Genomic DNA, 23682 nt, shown 5'->3' on the forward strand with positions numbered 1-23682 from the left:
ATGCACCAAATGTGTGATAAATGGCATCAGGGTTGAATGCTTCTGCACTGATCACACTGAAACAGTATCTGTCTGCGTTATTTTCTTTGCAGATGAACCTGTTTCTTATTTGGATTCACGGTGAAATATTCTATACGGATTATTTAAAGGCTGCTGTCATGAAAGCAGGTTTACGTCCCAGTAATAAAGGGTGCAGATCATCTGAGGTCATGGCTGGGAGATTAATGTTTTCACAGGGCCAAGCGTCCTTTGGTGTTGGATTGTTCAGCCGTCTTGTTTTATAATACATGCTAAGACGATCATGGGCCTAATCTGAGTATACTCTGGATGTGTCGCTTTGAATGGCAACATGACTGTAAGGCCGTCTCTGTGTAAGACTCGGCTGACACTGCTTGTCCTGGAAGGGATTGTGTGTATGTGGGTGTGTGTGTGTGTGTGTGTGATGTGAGAGACCATCTGTGTGTGTTTGATTTAGGATCAGTCCTGCTCATCTGGGGCCTAATACCATAATCCCAAAAATCACTGAGTCACAGCTCAAACATGCACACACACACCAAAACAGCAAAGTACACACACGGTAATACACACAGACGTGTACGCGTGCATTCAGCCGTGACCCGATTCTGCCGAAGTGGGACACAAAAACTCCTTTTGAGTCGTCTGATGGCAGTTTACATTTAAAAAGATAGAAGTCAATGAGCAAACAGTAGAATCCCGATAGGACGAAACTCCTGCAGCTGATTCTCCTCTGGCGGCTTATTCTGTGAGCACGACTCAGTCCCATACAGTCGTAAAACCCCAAGCCTCCACTGCACACACACCACACACACACATTTAAATGACAGAGGAATACAGGGTGTTTACACAACTTACTTTAAATGGGATGGGGACAGACGGTAAGAAGAGCTTCAAACATATGTTTATCAACCTCAGTCTTTAAAAGACAGCTTGGCTAAATGCTTTGATGTGCTACAACTTTATTGCAAGGGACTACAGCAGAAGCACTGTGCAGATAAAACAAACACACACACACTTCCAGTCACTTGGTGGCTACACTGGCTTGGCAGAGAGTGTGTGTTCATGCAGCATGTGTGGAGGAGACTGGGAGCAAAAGTGCATATCTGCGCTTGAGCACATCCCAAGCACGTGTTTTAAATCCATAGTAGAGTGTGTGTGTGTGTGTGTGTGTGTGTGTGTGTGTGTGTGTATGGTTGTGCTCTTGTGTGTTTTGGACATGCTCAAGAGTATATGTGTTTTCTAAGCTGAAAGAAAGACAGACAGCCAGGGCTCCAGGACAGGCGGGGGTGGAAGGGCTGCTCACACATGCTCTGCCCAGATAAGGCTCATCTGTTTGGGCTTGGCCTCCCACTGCCTCCCTCTCTCCACATTGGAGCTGCCAGTTTCTCTGCCTCAGGTCTTTCCCTGCTGAGGTGGGTGAGTGCGCTTCAAAACGCACACTGAGAACAGGAGTGAGACTATTTTTTCTTTCTTCATCTAATTTTAGATTGTTTAAAAAGACCAAATCTGGTAAAATGGCTGCACCGTGAAAATATAGGCTATTAATAAAATGTGAGCCTAATTTACCCCATAAACATTAAAATGGTCAAATGAGAGGCCATATCAATAATATGATGTGGTGACACAGTGGGCAGAATCCTGTTTGAATCCTGAAATGTTGTTTTTAATGGCTGATGCAGGCACAGGCATGTTTGTGTGTGAGAATTGGCAATGAAATGTATCTTGGGCTATTAATGTTCCATCCATCGTGGATAGCAGCTTTCACACACTCAAATTAGCACAGACAAACTCAAACACATGTGTACTTCCATACTCGTGATGACTCTCATTGACATTCTGCAATCCTTAGCCTCTATTCCAAATCTTAATCATCACACCTATGTGCCCAATCTAAACACTTGACCTAACTTTAACCCTGAAACCAAGTCATAAACCTCAAACAGCCCTTTAAAGGAGTGACCAAAATGCCGTCACTTTCTAAAAATGTCCTCATTCTCAAGTGAGTCCTCACAAAGACAGAAGTACATGAGAGAAGACACACACCCACACAAACACACTGGCAGCGTGTCTTACCCTCAATGCTGGAGAGTATGACCCTGGAGTGATCATAGGCAATGACGTTAGCATAGCGGTTCTTTGGTTTGTTGACCTCCAAGTTGGAGTTCTCCCATGTGAACTGCTGACCGGGGTCGATGGACTATAAGACAAAAAAGACAAGGTCAGAGAGCAAAAAGCAAACAAAAGCAGAAAATAACAAAAGGTACCACTATCAAACTAATTCTTTAATAATATTATGCATATGCTATGAGCATTACCACTTACTGACAAATTGAGTGTTGGCAAAGAAGTTGGCAAAGGGATAGTTTGGATCTTTTGAAGAAGGGTTGTATGAGGTACTTATCCATAGTCAGTGTATTATCTATAGTAGTTGCAGCAGGAGTACTAACTGCTGCTGTGGAAGGGGCACAGCAGTGAAATCTATTTTAGCCACCTAAAAAAAGTCCCACCAAAAACTAGAAACAGTTTTTGGTGGGACTAAGTGCTATATTAAGAATATTTTCACCATCTATCTTTGCTGCAGGCAGCCCTTTCCGACGCTGAAGCCTTTAACGGCTTCAGTTTCTGATCTGTTCTCTTGTCTGAGCCACAAGACTCCACTAGTAAAAAAAATTAGTAATTTTGGCTCGTAGACCACAGCCTTGATCAGCTAGATTGTTTTAGGACTGCCACTTGCAAATCAGAGATTTGAATCATTAGTCAGACACCCCCTTAGTGCACTGAGCTTCCTTTGATTGGAGCAGTCGTTTTTTTGTTTTCTTCTCAGTCAGTGCACAGTGCACTGATGGGAATGTTTTGGTCGCCAGATTTAGCTGCAGAATGAGAGCTCCTCACTTTCATGCTGCTATTTGGTACAGGCAGCTGAGGACTCGGAGGCAGCTGCCCAGAGGAGGAGAGGCTTTGCCTCATCAGTCTCCAAGATAATGTTGTCTTCTGCCTTCTGCTTATAAATGGTGAATTTATAGCTCTCAGCAGCTCAATATGATATGGTCTCTGGCTTTTGTTTCATATCTACTGTTGACAAAAAACATGCTGCAAATTTCAGATCTGTCATTAACGTAGTTAGCCTGTTTATTATATTACTTTAATGTCACTGTCACCCTGAACGTCCCACTGAACCCTGTTCAAACTGTCAAACACACAGAACAAATAGTCGAATATTCCTATTGAACAGCCAAATCTGATTCAACTGACAGGATTCTGAATCCGGTACAACCCTAGTTTGTGTTATTGTGCGACTCTGATGGAGTCTAACTAACCCTCTTAAATGTCATTGTCACACAAGAACAACAACACACTAACAGATCAAGGCGGTGGTAGCCCAGCAGCTCCTGTGTTCAGCGATGTTAAATTACTGTTTTTCTCAGTAGAGTCTGGCTTTCAAGAGAGCAATGCAAGAGCTTGAGTTCCCTGTCAGAAAGTGCTGTCTGATGGCAAAGTAAAGTGGTAAAAATATTCTAAATATAGTTTATTAAACCAATATAGATTTTTTTAAGGAGGCTACAACATGTTTTGCTGCTGCCTTCTTCCATAGTAATACATTGGTTCGCCTCTGTGTCGGTACTTTGACCTGCTTCTCCAAACTGGGGTGGTGCCGACCATCATCTACTGTATGTAATATACTGACTATGGATAAGTACCTCATACAACCCCACTTCAAAAGATCCGAACCATCCCTTTAAAATCTGCCCCAAAATGCAGAAAAAGGCATCTAGACAAGCCAGAACTGGACACTTCCATGGATTTAAGCTCACAAACACTGTCCTGTATTGCTGAAGCTTAACCACACCATTAGAAACCAAGTACAAATTGAAAATTAACAAGGTATTATTGAACTTGGACAGGGATGTCGACCAACACCATATCCTGTTTCAAGAACCAACAGCGATGTAGGGACTTTCCGCTTTCGGCAAGAAAAAAAAACTAGCTACCAGAGAAAGATGATAAAAGCACATTAAATTCCTCTGGGAGAGAAAGGATGGTTGTGTTAGACCAACACATTAAGTTCCTGGAGGGTAATTACAGTGTAACCATCGCTGTTAGCTGGGAGAGGCAGACATGAGGTCATTATGGGGCTGTCAATGGAGAGGGACGAAGAGGAGAGAGCCAGGGCAATTTAGCAATTGTGAATATTTTACGACACATAATTATGGTTTGGTTGGGGAAAAAATGGACAGGAGTGGTACTGGTTCAGTGCACGCATGTATGTGTGTGTTTGAGGCTGTGCTCCGCACGCTGCCCAACATCATGTGTGTCTGATTATTACACCGCAATCATTTCTGGCCTCTCTCTCCCCCTCAATCCCTCCTCCATCCATCTCTCTCGTTCCCCTCGTTAAGGGTTCAGAACCGAACAAAGCGCACAGTCATGCAGAGGGAATGTGGGGCTCAACGGAGTGGTTCCAACTCGCACCACAATTACATACAGCTTCTCCCTCACTGTCTCTTCCACCCTCCTTTATCCTCTCTTTTCTCCCTAAAACATCCTCGCTCTGTTTTTCTACTCTTTGCATAATGTGTCCTTGTCTCCCTCTATATACGTATCTCTGTCACACACAATTTATCTCTCTCTTGTGGTAGCCAATTAGAGCCTTATGTCTGCTTTTTCACCCAGAGGCCGTCGGTCTAAACTTTTTTTTTTGCGAGAAAAAGAAAACATTTTTACCCCTTTAATAGCTCTCTGTGGAGCTCATTGTAATGCTTGCACTATTTTCTACATAGCCAGCATGTTGGGAAATATTTCTACTGATGTGTAGTCTTATTTAGTGCCACAGGTCAGCACACCAAGTTCAGGCACATTGTTATCTCTAAGTACATGCCTTTTTTGTTCCAAATTAACTGTGCTGCAAGTTGAAGGAAACTAATCAAGTAGTGTTTTTTTTTTTGTTTTTTTTGTTTTTTTGGTGGAGAATACTTGCTTCCTGTATCTCTTGGTGAGTTCTCTCTCTGACGCTGTCTCTTTATTTCTATCTCTGTTGCTCCTCTTTCTCCAGCAGAGCGTAGAAATAAGGGCTTGATAACCATCTGGCTGTAAGCAAACTCTCTTTGAGCTTGCAATTTCAATTTCCTTCTTATATTTGTATAGATAACGACAAGACAGTAGAGAGAGGAGCTTTATCTTGTATCGTTTCTGTTAGGGCCAATCAAAATGCAACTTGACTGCGGAGGCTACGTGAGGCTAAATCTATGGTGCTTTGCGCCGAAAGTGAAACTGAGCCTAAAAAACATGACGAGTCGACGATAAACGCGCGTGCGACTGCATCAAGGCCAGATGAATTTCCCAAGTTAAAGATTTTCAGGGACAGATAATCAGCATTCCTACCTCGTACTCTTGAGAGAACTTGAGATTGTCGTTTGCCTTGAGGCGCTCAGTGTGATCTGCCAGCTCAGAGATGGGGACGGGCGGGTGACTTGCCATGCCTGCCGAGCACAGAAATAGAAAAAGAGGCCATTTGGATACATGTACGACTAAAGTCTTTTGGAGGAAAATGTTAGGAGTAAGGATTTCTCAGAGGTGGTGTTGTTTAGTGCTCTGTCCACAGTTGGCGGAGGAAGCAAATGGAGGTGTTTTTTTTTTCTTTTTTTGTTAAGTGACCATTTTCTCTCCAGGCAGACAGCAAGAACAATGTGCGTGTTCTGAAAGTTACTGAGGCACAATAACATGTCCTCAGAGTATATGCACACTGCTGGTGAAGACAAAAAAAGACTATGACACAGGCGGTTAAAAATTTAGCATGAAAAAAAAAAAAAAAATTGGTATTTTTTTTAAAAAGAAGTATTCCAGAGGCATTTTGATGAAATGTTGTCAATTCAAGCAGCTTCATCCTATATGGGATGGAAGGTTAGTTAGCATGAAAATGGGAAAGAAAAGAAAGAAGGAAAACAATGACAGCAGAAAGAAGAGAAGATCTATGGCGGACTAAGACCAACTAACTTGACAAACGGCGATAACCGCGGTACACTGATACACGGTAGGCTGAAAGGGAAACAACACCACAGTTAATCTTATAAACACTGATATTTTAACAATCACACATCAAACTACACAGTGTTTGTCCATATGTGTATCCTGGTGTGTCTACTTTACCTGGAGTCTGGAAGTTGATTCTGCGTAGCTCCACAGGATCAGTGGGATGGTGAGATGACATGGCTTTGCTGCAGGGGAAGCTGCCCTTCCTGCCTTCAGCCTCGGCCCTTTTCCTGGAATAACAGATCAACACGCAGCGTTTACATGCGCCTTAACTGCATGAATTGAACCTTTTAATGCATAAAAAAAAGGCTGAATCTGGAAAAATATTTGTAATTTTACGCATAAACTCAATTTTTGGGGATTTGTGTGAATGTTAAATTTCCGAGAAAAACCACATAAAATTGCTCCTTGGACATTTACAGGGAGGGATAGCTGTAATTCTGGGGAAATTTCTGTTTCAAATTGCTGGTTTAGTGTTGCAGCTTTTTATATGTTAATGACGGGCTCGATGTCTGGGATGGAGGTGGAAGTCTGCCTTTTTTCACAGAGCCTCCCAGGAGTTAAAAGTGACATCTAGTCTCCCATTTTCTTTGCTTTTACAGTATCTTTCAGCTCAAATCATTGACATGAACAAACTCCTGCAGCGCAGTTGTCATTGTTCCCTACTCTCAATACTTAGAATTTGCTTTTATGCCTCATATTTTCATCCAGTGCACTGTAGGTTACTATGCAATCATCAAAGAAACATCAAGGTAATCCTGACTCTACTGGGATCTATTATCTAAATCGTTCTTTGCAAAGGCTTTTCAAGGAAAATACCCCTGTAGGACAGAGGAAATGGTAATAGGTAGTGTTTGTTTACCTGTCAGGTTTGCTGGATCCAAACAGGGAGAGGAGCAGATAAAAGGACAGACAAGGATGAATAACATTAGTGTCCGATCAAAAAACAACAGGGACTAAAGCAAAGTGGAACTCATCGTTCTACCCCTATCATTAAAATTAATCTCTTTCTTATTGCACTGTTAAATAAGTTAAAGGTATAGTGTGAACGATTAAGGGGGATTTAGTGGCACCAAGCAGAATTCCTTCAGTGTTCATTGTTTGGGAGGTTTTTACCAGGAGCCAATTTATCCGCAGGGTTCGCTTCCTCTCCAAGACAAATAGACCTGGTGATTTAAACACAGGTCGCTAGCCTAGCACCTGCTAATTTGTGCTCAACTTTTTTCTCTGATACCTTAACACCCAGACATTCAGGGGATTTTTACTGGAAGCTGAATTATCTGCAAAAGGCTCTTCCTTTCTGAAACAGAAGGACCCAGTAATTTAAACCGGTTGTGAAGATGGCCAATGTGAAAACGCTAAAACACGAAAACATCAATGACCCTGGTGTTTGGTTTGTCTGTTCTGGGCTACTGTAGAAACATGGCTCTGCAACATGGCAGTCTCCTTAAAAGAAGTGGATATAAACGGCTCATTCTATGGAAGCGAAAACAACAATTCTCAGGTGATTATATATTTAAGTAAACATATTTATTTTTTATTATATTCCATTTCTGCCAATATATCCCCCTAAATCCTAAACACTGTACCTTTGAATAGCACCTCCTATACACACAGAGATAAACATCCAATGCAAAGCTTAAGGACAAAAAACTCTCAGCCCTGCATACATATTATCTCCCAGCTCATCCTCTTACTGTGACATCTACTTGATAAAAACATACTGGAAATATGTTGTAAAGTGAAACTCAGCCACAAGTGAGACATTAATGGCGGTGGATCACCGCAGGTTACACTCAGGGGCCTATGAACTTTAGATTATTACCATCAAGGTTAATAATTATGCAATGCCACATCAGTCACAGCAATTATTCATGTGCATTAACAAAGCTCCAGCCAGCAGAACAGATGATTATCATGAATAATGCTAATGAGTGAGAATGTTATCTTTCCCTATCTGTTATGTTGGCTAACTGTGCTCCCTGTGTTTAGATTTTTAAGAAGGGATTACAGAAAACACACAATTACAGCTCAATGAGAAGTTGTGAGCTCAACTCAGACGTGATAAGTAAACAAAAACAGATTGGGAAGTTAATAGTCTCGCCTGCAGCAGCACGGAATAGCAATAAATATACCTTAATGTTAGTCCTGTATGTTGCATAAATAATGGAAAGACATAATGAAGCAGCTGGGCTTTGTTCAGTCTCAGCTTGGTTCTGAGGTTTTGCATTTAGTTTGAGGTCTACGTCTGTTAAGCCCCTATAGCAGAGGTTTTCAAACTGAGGGGTGTGTGGGTGAGTTGTGGGGGCAGAGGTGTCATGTGAGGCAAATTAAGTGTTTTTTCAAATTCTTAGCGTCAGATTTGCAGAAATTTGTGTCAAAATGTATGGTCTTTCTCTGAATGATAACTCAGTTGGTTTTGAACACAGTCTTAACGCACATATCGTCAAATTTAGTGTGACTTACACTTTTTCAATAATATCATTACATCAGACTACACTGCAAATAAATCTGTAAATAAGCTTAGAAATCATACAAAAAATGACTTCATTACAAATCCAAAACTTGACTGAGAATGATCAGGTTTGTTTAAATTTCCTTAAGTACAGAAATAATCCAGTAATCTGTACATCCATAAGTACAGTGCAAAGAGGAACTACTTAGAGATAATTGATAATTGCCAAAAATGCAAACTACTTAACACTGGGCTAAAGAAAAAAAAGGAAACTCAAGAGGCCCAAAGCTATTGCTGCGCTCCATTTGCACTGGAATTTCTGAGTTACTACTTGTGAATTTCGACTGGAATGTGCCCTTAACTCAGATTTCTGACTCGCAAAGTTGGAAGGACCTCACCAATCCTGACCTCAAAATCCAATACGGCTGCTCCAGGCTATTGTTATATCTCATTAAACAGTCGGACACACAGTATTTACCAACTGTGCAGATGTTGCTACAGTGTTTGTACAGCTATCCAAAATACAGCTTAATGCGTTGTTATTATCTGATAATGCTAACAATGGCTAACATGCCTTGAACTGGTGTTGCTAACAACATCTTGGCTGCCTGACTTCTTGTAGCCTACTGGAATGGGGCCGACTGAGGTGTGAAAGAATAATAACAGGATTGACAAAAATAAATGAATGTTGCTGTCTCACTTTGTCTGATTTGGGGCCCACAATGTCGCACTCTGAAAACTGCTGTCCTACAGCAATAGTTCAGATAACTTCAGAGAAGGACTATAAATCGTGCGTACCTCTCTGAGAGATAACTTACATTATTTCTTGTTTTTGACCTTGCTCTGTCGAAGACAATTTGACTACTGCCGCTTAAGATAGAGAATCCCAACTACAGGTGAGGAATATTTTAAAATACAGCTGGCATATATTATACTGCCCTCAAAAATATTTTGTTTTTAAAACACAGAGAAGCAAGAAGCCAAATTGGAAAGGAAAATAAATAAATCCCTGTGGAGTATCTATTGTCCTGTGAAGACGTAAGCTGCCTTTCTAATTACTTTTCCTTCTCTCGTATTCAGCAAAACTCTTAAGCTGTCACACTGTCTCTTTTTTTGCTGCTCCTTTTCTCACCAATCCCAATACTTAATCAAACTTTTTTTTTCTTGTCCATCATGCTGTCCTTACCTCTTGAAGAGGAGAATGGCGATGACGATGCAGACGATGAAGATGACAGCCAGCACAGGCCCCACCACCCACAGCAGACCCTCTTCCTCGTCAACAATTGGCTGAGGATCGACATCCGATGAGGTCACAGGATCAGAATAAGGACTAGTGGCGTACATAGTCTGGAGAGAGACGTGGTTTTATGCATTTAGACAAGACTGCATTTAGATGGCTGAACTGAGTGGGCGTGTTTGCACCTCTTACTCACATTCTCAGAAAGGTCAAGCAGCGCAAGCACGAAGACAACATACTCCTGTCCGTTCTGCAGACGACGGTTGTGGAAGTCACCGTAGTTTCGACCATCCCCTAGTGTGAACTCCATGGGGAGGAACTTGAAGTGAGCAGAGACATAGGCCTTAGGATCTGACTGGCCAACCTGTCTGCGGATGCGGAGGGCACGACTCACGCTGGTCCTGTTGATCTCTTTCAGGAGCTGAAAGGGAGGAAAGCAGACGATGGGAAATAGAGAGTTGACACAAAGGCAGCAAAAAGTTTGACAAAAGAGGGAGAAATTATAGAAAATGGGGGAAAATCAAGCAGCAGTTGGTTCTAATTTTCATATGCCAAGTTCAAACAAAGTGCAACATCAAAGCCATCACTCTATGCCCTTAGACACTGCAATTCCACATTTAATTTCTCTGATACAGTAAAAGCAATGCAGTCATCTTTCTGCAATTCTAATACTATTTTCCTATCATCTGCTCAATATTTGGAGATTGTATTCCTGAGGTCCTTTATTTAGAAAAAAAAAACTCCTTGGAAAGAAGGAGACTTTTGGCAATTTTCCCTCACACAAAAACCCTCATCAGTGAAGGAACAATGGGCTGTATAGGGCATTATCACCTAAGCACAAATGTCTTCATCATCAACTGAATTGCCACCACATTTATCCACTGAGACAGAGGGCACCATAAAAACTCTATTGAAACTAATCTCACACACATGAATTTGCTTTCAGAGCAGCGTAATGAGGTGATGAAGTCTTTAGTAAAAGGCAGGAAGTGGAATTAAATGGGAAGTGTTATATGAGAGTATTGTTTGGATTGAACAGGCAATGGATGGCCAGGTCGTCTACCTTCGCATAATAAGACACAAATAGTCTGATACAATAGAGGCTGCCAGGAGACTCAGCAGCGCTGCTCTTTGTTTATGTTACTTGAAAATTCAGTTTAATTCAAAATACTTCCATCACCCATCAAGGGGAGCATTGGGACAAGGGAGTTTGCAAACAAAGTCTGCATAGATAATTAATTTCCACACAAAAAACTATCTAAAATAAAAATAGGACAATGTTAGAAACATATTGACATGTCAAAAATGTGTGTGCATCTATCAGTCTATACACAGGGTATACTGACAATTGGCAAAACGTAGTCAGATGGTTGTTGATAATCTTATACTGAAGGTTTTTGTGAGATTGTTTGGTATGAACTGGGGGATTTTTGTGTTTTGACAATAATTTTAAAGCTGATATTAACAACACTTTGCAGTCAGTTCTTGTTCTTGACTATGGAAGCCCTTATCCGCAAGTGTAATGGAAAAAACAAGGTCCCATAAGTCATTATAATGAGAAACTTTCTCGAAATAATGAGAACCCTAACCTAACCTAACCCTAACCCTAGTTTCTAAAAACTTTGATATAAATAAGTCATCATTTTAGAAAATTTGTCATTATTTTGAGATATTTTTTCATTTAAGATACTAAGTTATTATTTTGGGAAAGTGTTTCATTATAATGACTTACAGGATCTTTATTTCCCCTTGACACACCAGACCTTCCTTTAAATCATTACACTGAGAAACGTTCCCGAAATAAGGGTAAACTTTCTCAAAATGAGTTAGTATTTCAAAATAATGACAAACTTTCTCAAAGTAATGACATAATGAAGATAGAAAAAAAACTTGTCTTAAGATACTGACTTGGTATGCCAAAATAATAAGAAATGCTCTTGAAATATTGACTTAATGTCTCCAAAGTTTTTAGAAACAGTATTAACTCATCATTTTAGAGTACCAAATGATCATTCTGAGAAAGTTTGTCATTCTAACGGGATCTTTTTTGTCCTATCACACACCAAACCTTGAGATCCAAAGTCATTCTTTCCAAAATAATACCTTAGTATCTTAAAATAATGACACTTTGTCAAAATTTGTTAGTATTGTTTCACGTCTAAAACCGGCAAAATTAAAAGTTCTCAGTTTTAAAATTATTCATTCAATAAATAGATAAATAAATAAATCTAAAATAAAAGCTACTAAAAAGGCCAATAATGTCATTATAATGACTATAATGACAATTATAATGGCTAACATGATCTTTTCTTTTCATCACACTGGTGGAAATGAGCTTTCATATCTTTTATACACGACAAAGGGATGGAAACTTGCAAATAAATGAAAAAGTTCAGTCTAAAAATGATCGGTTGCACCTATCTAGAAAATGATTATTTCAATATTTACTACAGCAATAATCTTTAGACAAGATAAAGTGTGAAGCAGAAAGGTCACAACCCTGTGGTGAGAAAACTGACTATCCATCTGATGAGTTGATGATCATTGCCATCACCCCTGGTCATCATTATCATTTCCCTCAGCATCAGTATCTCCTTATAATAAGCTCTTTATAATGACCATTATTTAGTTACATATTGGTATAAGCTCCTGTCTGCTGCGTTACTGACCTCATCCAGGTTCATCTGGTCGGGCTCCTCCCACGGATTCTGGAACTTTCCTCCTCTTTGCTTCTTCAGTGGCACCACCACGATGTAGTAACCCCTGAGAAACAACATGTGCGGGCTATAGGATTATTCTTGAGAAACTACAGTGCTCTGACATTTAAAAGAACAGTTTGACATTTTTGGAATTAAACATAAAATATGGGTAACAGAAGACTGAAACCTCTCTAATGCCAGAGGGATAAATGTTAAGCTACAGCCAGTTAGCTTTTCTTATTGCTTCTGCTTCAATGTTAAACTGCATTTTGTTGACTCAGAACCCGTGCAATGACAATAAAGCCGAATTTAATGAAGACTAGAAACACGAGCAAACAGCTAGCGTAGCTCTGTCCTAAGGTAACACAATCTGCTCCCTAATTAACACCTAATGTTTTATTTAGTTAGTTTAGTTCAGTTGTTTAATTATTGAGCTTAAGAGGTGAATGTGGGTGGATTCTGTTACCTTCAGATGGAGCCAGCCAACCTGTTTCAAGTGCTAAGAGGTTATATTCTCAACTAACTCTCAGCATGAAAGTGAGTAAGGTTATTTCCTAAAATGTCAAAATATTCCTTTAATGCCCTGCTTTGAAGAACTATGGAGTATTGTATCAGTAACACAGTATATTGCTGCAGCAGCAGCTGTGACACCGCACTCCTAATCTAAACAGTATGGTTGTTTTTGGAACAGACGTTCATGTCTGAAGCCACGTGTGAGACAAAAACAATAATACCACTGGAGTAGGGGAATTTTTCAGAAGCAGTCAGACCATGAGCACCAGCCAAGTGATGAGGGCACAGACACCAAAATCATCCATGTGTCCTCAATAGATGACTCACCCCAGTGCTCCGTGCTTGCACTTGAGCATACGCTACAATGCTGAGTGGTACAGTGGAAAAGAGCTTATTTATGTCAGATGTGAGAAAAATTGTTACAGCTTTAATGCTGAAACAGCAAGCGAGATAAAATGATGTGTGCTTCAGTTTTGCATTTAGAGTGGGGAGAGATAAGGTGGTCAGTGCAGAAATCTCCCCCAAAAAATGCTTACTATTGTCACTAAGTAATTTCAACATTCAGCTCATTACAGTTGGTGTTACTACTTGGATCATCTAAAACTGGAGAGACTCTTGCAGACACTGAAAGAGCAAAATGCTGTTGGGAACTAAAAGAACCCCCTAAACACTCCTGATGTGATGGGGACAAACTACAACCAAATGGCTGTAAGAACATGTGAGCAGCAGTGGAGTGATTCAGGATGTGCTTTAAGGCTGCTTCCACATGGTATCTATATTTGTTCTTGGTTATAAAAAAGGCAGATGAGATTATCAGCTTTGTGCTTTCATTTGGCCTGTTGTGGGAGTTCTCAGACTTGTTTTGCTGCCAACTCAGAGAAATCCCTCCTGATAGACCAATAAATGAAAAGCAGCAGCAGGAGGAGGAAGTGGAATTGGAGCAAATTTGGCACAGGTTACTATTAAAAATACTCCCATGCACACTCTACAACAAAACAAATTGTTCACTTTCACTCTCTTCACTTTCATCCATCGTCACTACCTGACTTTGGCTGTGGTCTGCACAGTCGGTAGCTGCACAGTCACCATCCCGTCTGCGTTGGTCTTTCCCACTATCATGGGTTTGCTTTTTAGGATGTCAGGGGCGGTGGTGGCGGTGACGCGGTGCTGCAGACCCCCAGCACTGTTGGCCCGGTTGGTGAGCAGAAAGGAGTACTGGGTGTCTGGCTCGAGGCCCGTGATCAGCTTCTGAGTCTGCTTTCCATCCACCTCCACAGACTGGCCCTTTCCATACAGGATCTGGACGCAGGATGGGTCACAAAGTTTGAGAGTTAAAACAAATGTGACATCGGGTCAAACACACAATGCGGTACACACTGTCATAAAGTAGCTCTCAATGCCTTTATTTACCTCAAGAGAAAGAACCAGGCTTGTAGCTGTTTTATTGGTCTATGTTATTATACTTAAGTAAAAAGTCTCAATGTTTTTGCCTGTTGTCTTGTAAACTGAGCCAATGTATCAAAAATAGTTCACATAACATCCTATGAATAAGCTCCTTAGGACTTAGGAAAATGAATCATGGTCATGTCACATATTGACATGACATTATGTCTTTAACGTAACTCAATGTTGAGTTTTGGTTTCACACTAGAAACAAACCCCAGTCTCCTGGGTCAAAGTCCTGTGTTTGTCTGACCTGTCCACCACGCTGATTGCCTTTCTACATGGACTTTGTCGCTCTTTATGCTACGTCTCCTTCTTTGCTTCCCTCATATGGGGGAAGACAGACTGTGGAGCATAGTTCACGGGGTGATCACGGGTGGATTATGAGATAGTAGGGCACAAACATGCAAAAGGCCCAACTACTTCTCGTACACAAGAGCAAGACAGACTGGCTTTGTGGTGGTTTTGCCTTTTTTTGTTGTCGTGTTGTGTCTTTCTTTAGTTGTTATGCATCTTTTAGTGGTTTTGTCTCTCTTTGAGGTAATTCTGTGTCTTTTTTTGGTTGTTATGTGTCTCTGTGGTTGTTTTGAGTCTCTCATTGGTTGGTAATTTGAGTAACTTTTTTTGCAGGCCTTGGGGGCCCCTGACACTTTGGGCCCCTGGGCCTGTGCCTGGTAGGCCACGGATTTATGGTGATAACAGCCCGCTGGCTCACGATTACATGGGATATATACTAATTATAGTGCATTATGTATAAGTAGGAAATGGGGAATGAGAGCAGCCTGACTCAACACATTCTCTACTTAACATAGAAAGTCTTCGGCAGTTCAAGGGGCATTATGTGCCTACAAGACTTTATCAATCATCACACAGACAGTGTTGGGTTTCATTGAGAGCAACCTGACAGAGAAAAATAGGCAAAATAATTGCTTGAAAATAATGCAATAAAAGATGCTGATTTTCTAGTGAGTCACTGTAGAACAGGTAATTTTTTTCTACCCTCTTTTCCCCCATCCTTTATTTTCAACCTGCCTTTATTTACTTGTAAACCATTTGAGGCCTGGCCTATTTGAAATCTGTTTTCTATTTGACTACATTTGAACATGAGAAAAAAAATGCAAATGTACTTACAGTGAATGGCTGGGCAGGGTTCTTGTCTCGGATCTCCCAAGACAGCAGAACGGAGTTCTTCATGGCAGCCTTTACTCTGAAGTTGGTGGCAAAAACTAAGGTGCAAAAAAATATAAAACAAATAAACATGAATATGACTCCAGTTAGTCTCTCCACTGAACCAAGAGTAATGGCCTTACCTGTGTATCATTCTCTAGTACCAGTCTCAAGCTACCTATCTGCTCTGATCAACACACAGTGAGTGTGACTGGACAGGGATACTTGCCCAAGACCCAAGACTCTTACCTTGCTTTGGGAAAAGGACGTTTGGTCTAAGACTACAGTGACAAGACAACGAAAAAGGACACTTAGGATGTTGTTGCCAGATGTTGTGTGTCTGAGTGTGTGTGTGTGTGTGTGTGTGTGTGCAAGTGGGACTTCGTGTGCACAATGTATGCACAGATGTGCTGTTAGGAAGCATGTGTTGCATCCTGAGACAATGAAGATGGGTTGTTAGAAAGTGAGTCCTACCTTGGTCTAGCCGTTGCGTCCTAAACTGGACACTGGGGCTGTACGGCCCAGGGCCGACAGCTGTGTATGCGCACAACCTGACATCGTACACAGTATCTGCACTCAGACCCTCCAACAAAACACTGGACCCTGGAGTGGACACCACAACTTCTGAGGCATTCCCTCTGCTGTTAATGTCCTTGTACAGGACTGAGTACTTCAGAATTTTCCCATTTTGCTCAATTAGTGGGACTGATTTCCACGCCAGTTGGAGGGATGTGGCAGACGCCTCCTCTAAGATAATATTTTCTGGGTATCCACTTGGGGCGTCTTCGGGAGTAGTCACCTCCTTTACAGCCTCCTCTCCGTAGCCCATTTTGTTACGGGAGGAGAGTCTGAACACGTAGTTAGCTCCCTTGTGGATGTCCTGGGCAGTGTAGCGGTTCTCTTTGGTAGGGAACTCCACCACCGTGAAGGGAAGGACGTCCACGCGGCCGAAGGTGAGGCGGTACCCCAGGAGCGGGGTGGGGGGGTTGGGAGGTGGGTACCACTGAAGCAGAGCAGTACCTGAATCAGTGGCAGTCACCGTCAGTTTGGGCTTCTCAGGCACTAAAAAAAGGGGAAATAAAGAGAGAGGGAGAATGATGAAAAGATAATTAGAGGATAATTACAAAGCACATTATTCATAACCTCCAGCAAAACTGCAAAATATGATTAATATAGCACAAAATGACTGGCTTTTTTCTGGCATCTCAAGGTGTGACAGAGTGAGACATAAACCGATTCAATGATTTAATGGCTTCTAACGATCATTAGTGATGCTTTAGTCTCAACGATCATTAGTGAATCTGTCTTTGTCTCTCTGTATGTTTGTGTAAGAGTCTGTGCAGACACACTTACGTGGCAGGGCACTACAGACTGTAACCGGTTTGCTGCGAGCACCATCGCCCTTGGCAGTGTAAGCCCCCACTGATACAGAGTAGGAAGTGTCTGCCTTCAGGTCCCCAAGAACCACCTCCTGCAGAACAACAAAAAGCGCTGTCAGCTTCAAAAGGCAGTTATTTTTGTGTGCCCTCAGGACAATGAGCTTCTACTTAATAAGAATGTCTGGGTCAAACCAGTCAAAAAGGTGCAATTCTGTGCTTTTTGTCTGACAGTCTAACTGTGCAGACAGTTTTTCAAGTCTTTTCTACACCAATGGTACTTTTGTCAGGCCAGGAAATATGTTTTGAAGTTAGTTTCTCTCATTTCATTGGTCACCTAGCTGCCATTCTCAGAACCCATCGGCTATATTCGGCGTCTGACTTCCAGCAGACGGCGATACAGCCTCTGGGGGCAGACCCCCCATTTTTTGGCATTCCGGTTTGATTTGGGGCAGAGGAGGCGAATTTCCGTTTCCGACTTCTGTTTATATATAAGTAAATATGTTGAACCACTGCGATGGATTCAGAGTTTGCAGTGACGCCAATTATGTTTCGCCGCATTTGTTCACCGCACGGACCGTTTAACCTGGCAACAACTGCATCCGGCTCAAATGTGATTGGTCAATATCATGTGGACTACAAACAGCCTACAACCAGAAACCAGGGCTCTTCCACTCTTCTTCCGGAGGCAAGATCTCCGGGGTTTGCCTACAGACTCTACATTCACTGAATGTAGAGTCTGTATAGAGAGATTACCTAGCTGCTGCTTTTGGAGAATATATAGTGGATATGGTTTGTGATCATCTCAAAACAACTATGAATTCCAAATCATCCCACCAGAGCTCAAAATGTGGTCAACACATAATGTCATTTTACTACTCAGACACTCCAAACTCATCTAGTTTTGTCACCATCTAAACACTAAAGACAATATTTTCTCAATTTCTTGGCCAGCAGAACGCATAAATTATATTATCATTTTGGCAACAACCGCAAATGACTCACATCATCGGTTATCTATGTGTGTTTTTCCAGCGCCCTTTATTAAAAATCCTGGAGAACACACACTGCAGAAATGAAAAAGGGACTTCCTGCTGGGTTTTAAGCCCCCACTCTGGTCACAGGAGATTTTAAAGCTACAATCTCATAAATATGACTCATCTGCTCTCAGTGCTTTGTTGTTATCACGATTAAATAATAGGCTTAAAGAAGGGTTTACTCACATATTCAGCTGAGTCATCGTTTTCCCACTAAACGATGAAAGAGTTTGGAGGAAAGAGAGAAAGGAGAGACAAACATAGTTCTTAATATTTGAGATATGATCTTCAAGACTTCACATTTAAGTCCAATGCACCATCTTTACCGTCATAAAAGTATACATTTGTGTGAAAAGCCTGACATATTCTTATTTGTTTTCTTGCCAAAGAGTTAGATGAGACGTTAGATACCACTCCCATGTCTGTGCGTTAAATATTAAGCAAAGACTGTGAGGACGGTTTGATCAAACAAGCAAGATGTAATGTCTCAATTATTAATTAGTGAACTTTAGAGGTGCTGGTAGGCAGAGTTTGTAACCTTTGGATGGTTTACCCTTCTTTGAGTCTTTATGCTATGCTAAGCTAAGCTAACAATCTCCTGACTGAAGCTTCATATTTAATGGGCAGATATGAGAGTGGTATTGATCTTCTGAGCTAACTCTCGGCTACAATGTCAAAATCCAGGATGGCGACGGCCAAAATCCTGTACTTGAAGCACTCCAGCTTTAAGGAAGGTTTCTGGTCAATTTATCAATTTATTTGGCATCATTCCTGAGAATGAGAGGAAGATGATACGGAAGCTGTGACAGATTGCTGTACTGTGTGTGTGTTGTGCAGTACAAACAAAGATTAAGAAAAAAATTTGGCTAAATATTTATCTTATCTACAAAAATACCTAAATGGCCACATGCCACTTTCATCTATAAAATATATCCAGGTAAACCCATCTGTTGAGGGAGCTCATGATTTCCTCATGGCTTTAATGAAACTGTGAACTTCACATATTAATTTCCAATAAATATTACTGTATTATGAAAATACTGCTCATATAAAATATGGGTTTTATGAGGTATCTATTAAGCAGTTCATTTGATCTTCAGGTATTAGAGAATATATGTTAGTCTTACCTGAGAGTCCTCTATGAGGATGTCCTTGATGAACGGCTGACCCTGAGGTTCTCCGTAGTTCATCCTCACATAGTGGACTTGGTAACCTCGGATCTGACCGTGCTGCCGTTCAGGCGCCGGCGCTCGCCATTTCACCCTAACGGCCGAGGCGTTCACAGTCTCTGCCTCCACCCCTCGCGGAGGACCGCTTGGAACTAAAAATGCATTTTGGGATAGAGGTCAAGGGTCACAGAGGATGGGCACTCAAACCTCTCAAGTTAAGGCCTTCACTTTTTCTAATCAAAAATATATTGGTTTCAGGGGCAGATTAAAAAATACCCAAAAGCTGAAAAAAATGTAAAAAGAAAAAAAAAAAAAAATGCAACCCTCCAAAAAGTCTAAAACTGCTCTGATGTCTGGGAAAAAAAGTCAAAATAGTAAAAAATGAGAGTGCTTGAGGAAAAACATGGAGGAAAAAAGCAGTGGAGGATAAGAAGCAAATGTAGAGAAAGATAAGAATGGCAGATAGAAAAGGATTTGTTGCCACAGGCAGATAAACAGTGGCAGGCAGTCAAAGAGAAAATACTGTTATCAAGAAAAACCTCTCTCGTACTGCCAAGAACTACACTTCTCCCCAAAAGAAGAAGAAGAGAAAAAAAACACACATATCTACTGAAAGAAAAAAAAAAATGGAACGTCTCCAAACAGCAAAAAATGGAGACACTGGGAGTTTGAGTTGTTATGCATGAATATCATAAAAATATTGCTGAAAATATTATGTATTAGTCAAGACACAATAAAATACAATGATTAAACTTTAAAATATGCAAATAATTGGAGAGGAGTTGGAAGGGCAGTGAGAAAAACCAAGGTGTGGAAAGGTACAGCTACAGCCAAAGGGTTTGTTTTGGTATTGTTAGTGGAGAATATAGTGGGAAAGCCCAACCATCCCATTTCCCAAAAAATAGGGGATTTTGTAAGAAAGAGGAGAAGCGTGGAAAAAAGATGCTGGTAAAAAAGAGGATAAAAACGGCTGCTGGAGAAAAAAGGGTTGCTGTTGACAAGAGAAAGCAGTGGTGAGGGAGCAGCAGGAGGAGATTTCCGGATGCTGGAGGTGTCTGGCGGTTATGAAGGAACAAAGGAGAGGTTTTCAAAACTGAAGGGTTTGTTCCTAAAAGCATCATCCATTTAGATTGCAGCTCAGGGATAGACAAATGCATTTACTGGCCAGTGGAAGAAACTTGCTGTTAGTTTAGGGTGCTTTGAGCCCATTAGCGCTATGTTAGTGAAGTAGCCATTGTTAGTGGGGCGGACCATCCTAAGACAGGCAAGGGGGGTTTGTTTGGGAACATACCATCTTCCTCTGTGCGGATTAGCAGCTGTAAACTCTCCGGTCCATCCCCAGCTTCCGTCTGTGCCCGTATCGTTATGCCATACTCAGTCCATTTCTCCAGGTTTTCCAGGAGATACGGAGAACTTTCCGGAGGAATTCCATCAATTCTTTTAGACACTTTGATGCCCTCGGTGTTGGCGTACTGGATGGAGTATCCTGTAATGATGCCATTCTGAAACTCCAGAGGAGGTGGAGCCCAACTTACCAGGATGCTGGTAGAACTGGGACTGGTACATGTGATGTCCTGGGGAGGTGCTGAAGGAACTGATTGGCCAGTTTTGAGGAAGCACAGTAGGGGGTTTGTTTTTGGGTAAATGTAATTTGGTCGTATGTGCGAGTTGTTATTGGTGGGTGGGTGGAGAGGTGAGGAAGTGAGGTTTGCCATGAAGGAATGGGGATGAAATTGAGCAGACGAGAGACAGAGAACAAAAGACAAAGAAACATAAAATGAAAACAAAACACTGGAGAACAGAAAGCTCTTACGAAAAAATGACTAGAAAGCAAGATGGTGGCTGAACGAAGATACTGAATGATGGGTGTCAACTTCTGTTTGGTAGAAATGTTTGATTAATGAAAACGAGTGAATGACTTAAAAGAGATGTGACACAAAAACACTGACTAGAGCTGTAACATACAAACATACCTGCCCATAACTTACTTGTCCTTACAGCCTACCCAAGCCTCTGTGATCCACGATGGAGTTCTCATCTCTACCTACAAACCCTCTTACCTTGTTTTTACTGATTCTCTTACAGACCTCAGATTGGTAGCCAACAAATTTTTATTTGCTGTCAATTATCTGTAAGATTTACTTGAATACCATATGAGGAATTAAGTTGTGCAAAATATTTATTTGATGATGTATTTGTTGAAATATCAAATCTGAGGTCAGTTGTCTGGATTCATGACGGCCTCTTTGTGACAATGCAAAAAAAGAGCAACAACTGCCAAATGTCTTATCAAATAGTGTTTGTAACATGCTCAGCAATGGTCAGATCTGGTATTTCACATATTTGTGGATCTGTTTTTGTGTCAGTTCTTATTTTTGCCTTGTCAAAATTGAAGCCTCTTTCTCTCTCTCTCTCAAACACACACTCACACACATGCTCACACACAGCAGTATTTCTAGTTGGACCTACGCGTCTGCGGCGTGTCGATGGACACTTCGTTGGTATATGCCCCGATTCCGTGCTTGCTCCTGGCAGCCAGCTGAAAGGTGTAGGTGGAGAAAGGCTTCAGGTTCTTCAGCAGGTAGGAGGTGGTCGGCTCAAAGCTCACTTTCTTCTGAAAGGACATGAAGGGACAGACAGAGGAAGACGTGTAGGTTGTGAGATAAACAACATAAAAAGGTTATATCAACTATTTCCACAGGGTGTTCAAAAATAACATCCTTTATAGAGCTAACTTTTAATATTAAGTTCAACTGATCTGTTTGTCCACCCTACCTTTCCTACATCCAACATTTAAAGGGACAGTTCACCTCAAAAATTGAAAATAACATATTTTCCTCTTACCTGTAGTGCTATTTCTCAATCTAAATAGTTTTGTTATAAGCTGCCATGTGCTGAAGATTTTGGCCGTAGAGATTTCTCCCTTCTCTCAACTAGATGGCACTCGGGTTGTGGTGCTCAACACACCGAAAAATACATTTGAAAAACCCAACAGCAATGTCTCTTTTCAGAAATCATGACCCGGTTACTCAAGATAATCCACAGACCTTCTCCTGTGCAGTGATTCGGTTGGCAGGTAGAAAATAGTTCCTACATGAAACTGCTCACAACAAGGTCTGCGAATTATCGTGAGTGATGGGGTCATGACTTTTGGAAAGAGACACTGCTGTATATTGGAGAGAGGGCAGACATCTTTATGGCCAAAATCTCTGACACTCTGCAACTCACACCAAAACTATCTAGACTGATAAATAGCTCTACAGGTAAGAGGAAAAATATGTATTTTTGATTTAGAGGTGAACTGCCCCTTTAATTGGTCATTATCCATCCAACCACCTGTGAATTTAGTAGCCCAGCTAAACAGTCCCCTGGGCTACAAATCAGTCTATCTCTCCCTCTTGTCTTACCTCCTCTGTGTCATCAGCTCGTCGGTAGACCAGCTCATATCCTGTGATCTGGTTGTCGGGGCCACCCTGGGGTGGGGCCACCCAGGACAACAGAATACTAGTCTCAGATTTGGCCTCACCCTTAAATTCTGAAGGTTGTGATGGAACTACAGAGATGAGTAAAAGAGGATTAGTAAAACCAGTTTAATATATTTTTGTTCTTTTAATCTTGAAGAAGGTAAATGTTTACATTTTCAGTATGGTGTGGCATATCATATCCCGTCTCTTACCTCCAGTCTTGGCTATAATCTGCAGGTCCTGGGACAGGGGTCCATCTCCTACTGACGTGAAAGCAAGAACTCTGATATAATACGTCTTGTTAGGAGTCAAACCCTGGATGGTGATAAAGTTGGCACTTCGCACCATCTGCTTTTCCCACTGCGACAACACACAACACACAACACAATGCATGAATGCAAGAAGACACATGAAGAGAACACAAGTTACCAGTCATGACTGATTATAAGCTGGTACACACCTGATTGACTGGCAGCGTGTTGTCTGAGGTGTAGTAGACTCTGTAGCCCACCACCTGTCCGTTAGGTTCCTCTGGTTCATCCCAGTGGATGATTGCTGTTGTGGTGCTCAGCATACGACCTCTGACCTGCAGGGCAAACAGGAAGAACTTCAGCGGCACTGCGCCTGAATAAAATGTACTGTAATTTCACTGGAGCAAGTTCAGTTGAAGAAGGCTGAGCTAGTTGATTTTGGAGAAAATAAAGCCGTCTTAAGACATAAGGCCTTTGCGCACCAAGTCTATATGTTTGGTATGAAATTTTCACACGTCTAAAAATAAATACGACCTCATATTGTGTCAATTACATTTACACACCAACTCCAAAACTGTCATCTGTCACGGAAGTTTTTGAAGCAGGTTTAATTAGCTGCATTTTTGTGCATCCATCAAAAGCCTTAAGAGAGTTGTCTGACCAAGAAGCAATGAAGAAAATGTGGCGTAACCTGCAGAACAGGGTGGAAGTTGAAAGGGGGCCAGCAAGAAAAAGGAGTGGAAATATATGGAGGTAATGTCCTTGAAATCTTCCGAAACAAAGACAAGGTAACATAATATCCAGAATGGCACAACAGCAATAATAA

General features: G+C 41.3%; 1 protein-coding gene across 15 annotated transcripts in view; it reads right to left on the minus strand.

Annotated features, from left to right (window-relative positions):
* Positions 1 to 23682, minus strand: part of ptprdb (protein tyrosine phosphatase receptor type Db) — a 217975-nt gene that overhangs the window by 29952 nt on the left and 164341 nt on the right. For 5 of the 15 annotated variants that reach the window (XM_049569619.1, XM_049569646.1, XM_049569627.1 and 2 more), the window contains 19 exons: positions 23066 to 23191; positions 22818 to 22965; positions 22549 to 22694; positions 21611 to 21755; positions 20433 to 20735; positions 19100 to 19293; positions 18159 to 18185; positions 16913 to 17030; positions 16034 to 16621; positions 15524 to 15618; positions 13992 to 14248; positions 12407 to 12500; positions 9934 to 10158; positions 9687 to 9847; positions 6908 to 6919; positions 6163 to 6275; positions 6010 to 6051; positions 5398 to 5495; positions 2092 to 2215 (listed from right to left, as the gene is read on the minus strand). In XM_049569619.1, coding sequence (XP_049425576.1) covers positions 2092 to 2215; positions 5398 to 5495; positions 6010 to 6051; positions 6163 to 6275; positions 6908 to 6919; positions 9687 to 9847; positions 9934 to 10158; positions 12407 to 12500; positions 13992 to 14248; positions 15524 to 15618; positions 16034 to 16621; positions 16913 to 17030; positions 18159 to 18185; positions 19100 to 19293; positions 20433 to 20735; positions 21611 to 21755; positions 22549 to 22694; positions 22818 to 22965; positions 23066 to 23191 — 3016 coding nt within the window. The remainder of the gene's footprint in view (positions 1 to 2091; positions 2216 to 5397; positions 5496 to 6009; positions 6052 to 6162; positions 6276 to 6907; positions 6920 to 9686; positions 9848 to 9933; positions 10159 to 12406; positions 12501 to 13991; positions 14249 to 15523; positions 15619 to 16033; positions 16622 to 16912; positions 17031 to 18158; positions 18186 to 19099; positions 19294 to 20432; positions 20736 to 21610; positions 21756 to 22548; positions 22695 to 22817; positions 22966 to 23065; positions 23192 to 23682) is intronic. The other 10 variants (XM_049569736.1, XM_049569678.1, XM_049569668.1 and 7 more) reach the window with 5 other exon arrangements.

The sequence above is a fragment of the Epinephelus fuscoguttatus genome, linkage group LG3, assembly GCF_011397635.1.
Source record: "Epinephelus fuscoguttatus linkage group LG3, E.fuscoguttatus.final_Chr_v1".
Classification (NCBI taxonomy): domain Eukaryota; kingdom Metazoa; phylum Chordata; class Actinopteri; order Perciformes; family Serranidae; genus Epinephelus; species Epinephelus fuscoguttatus.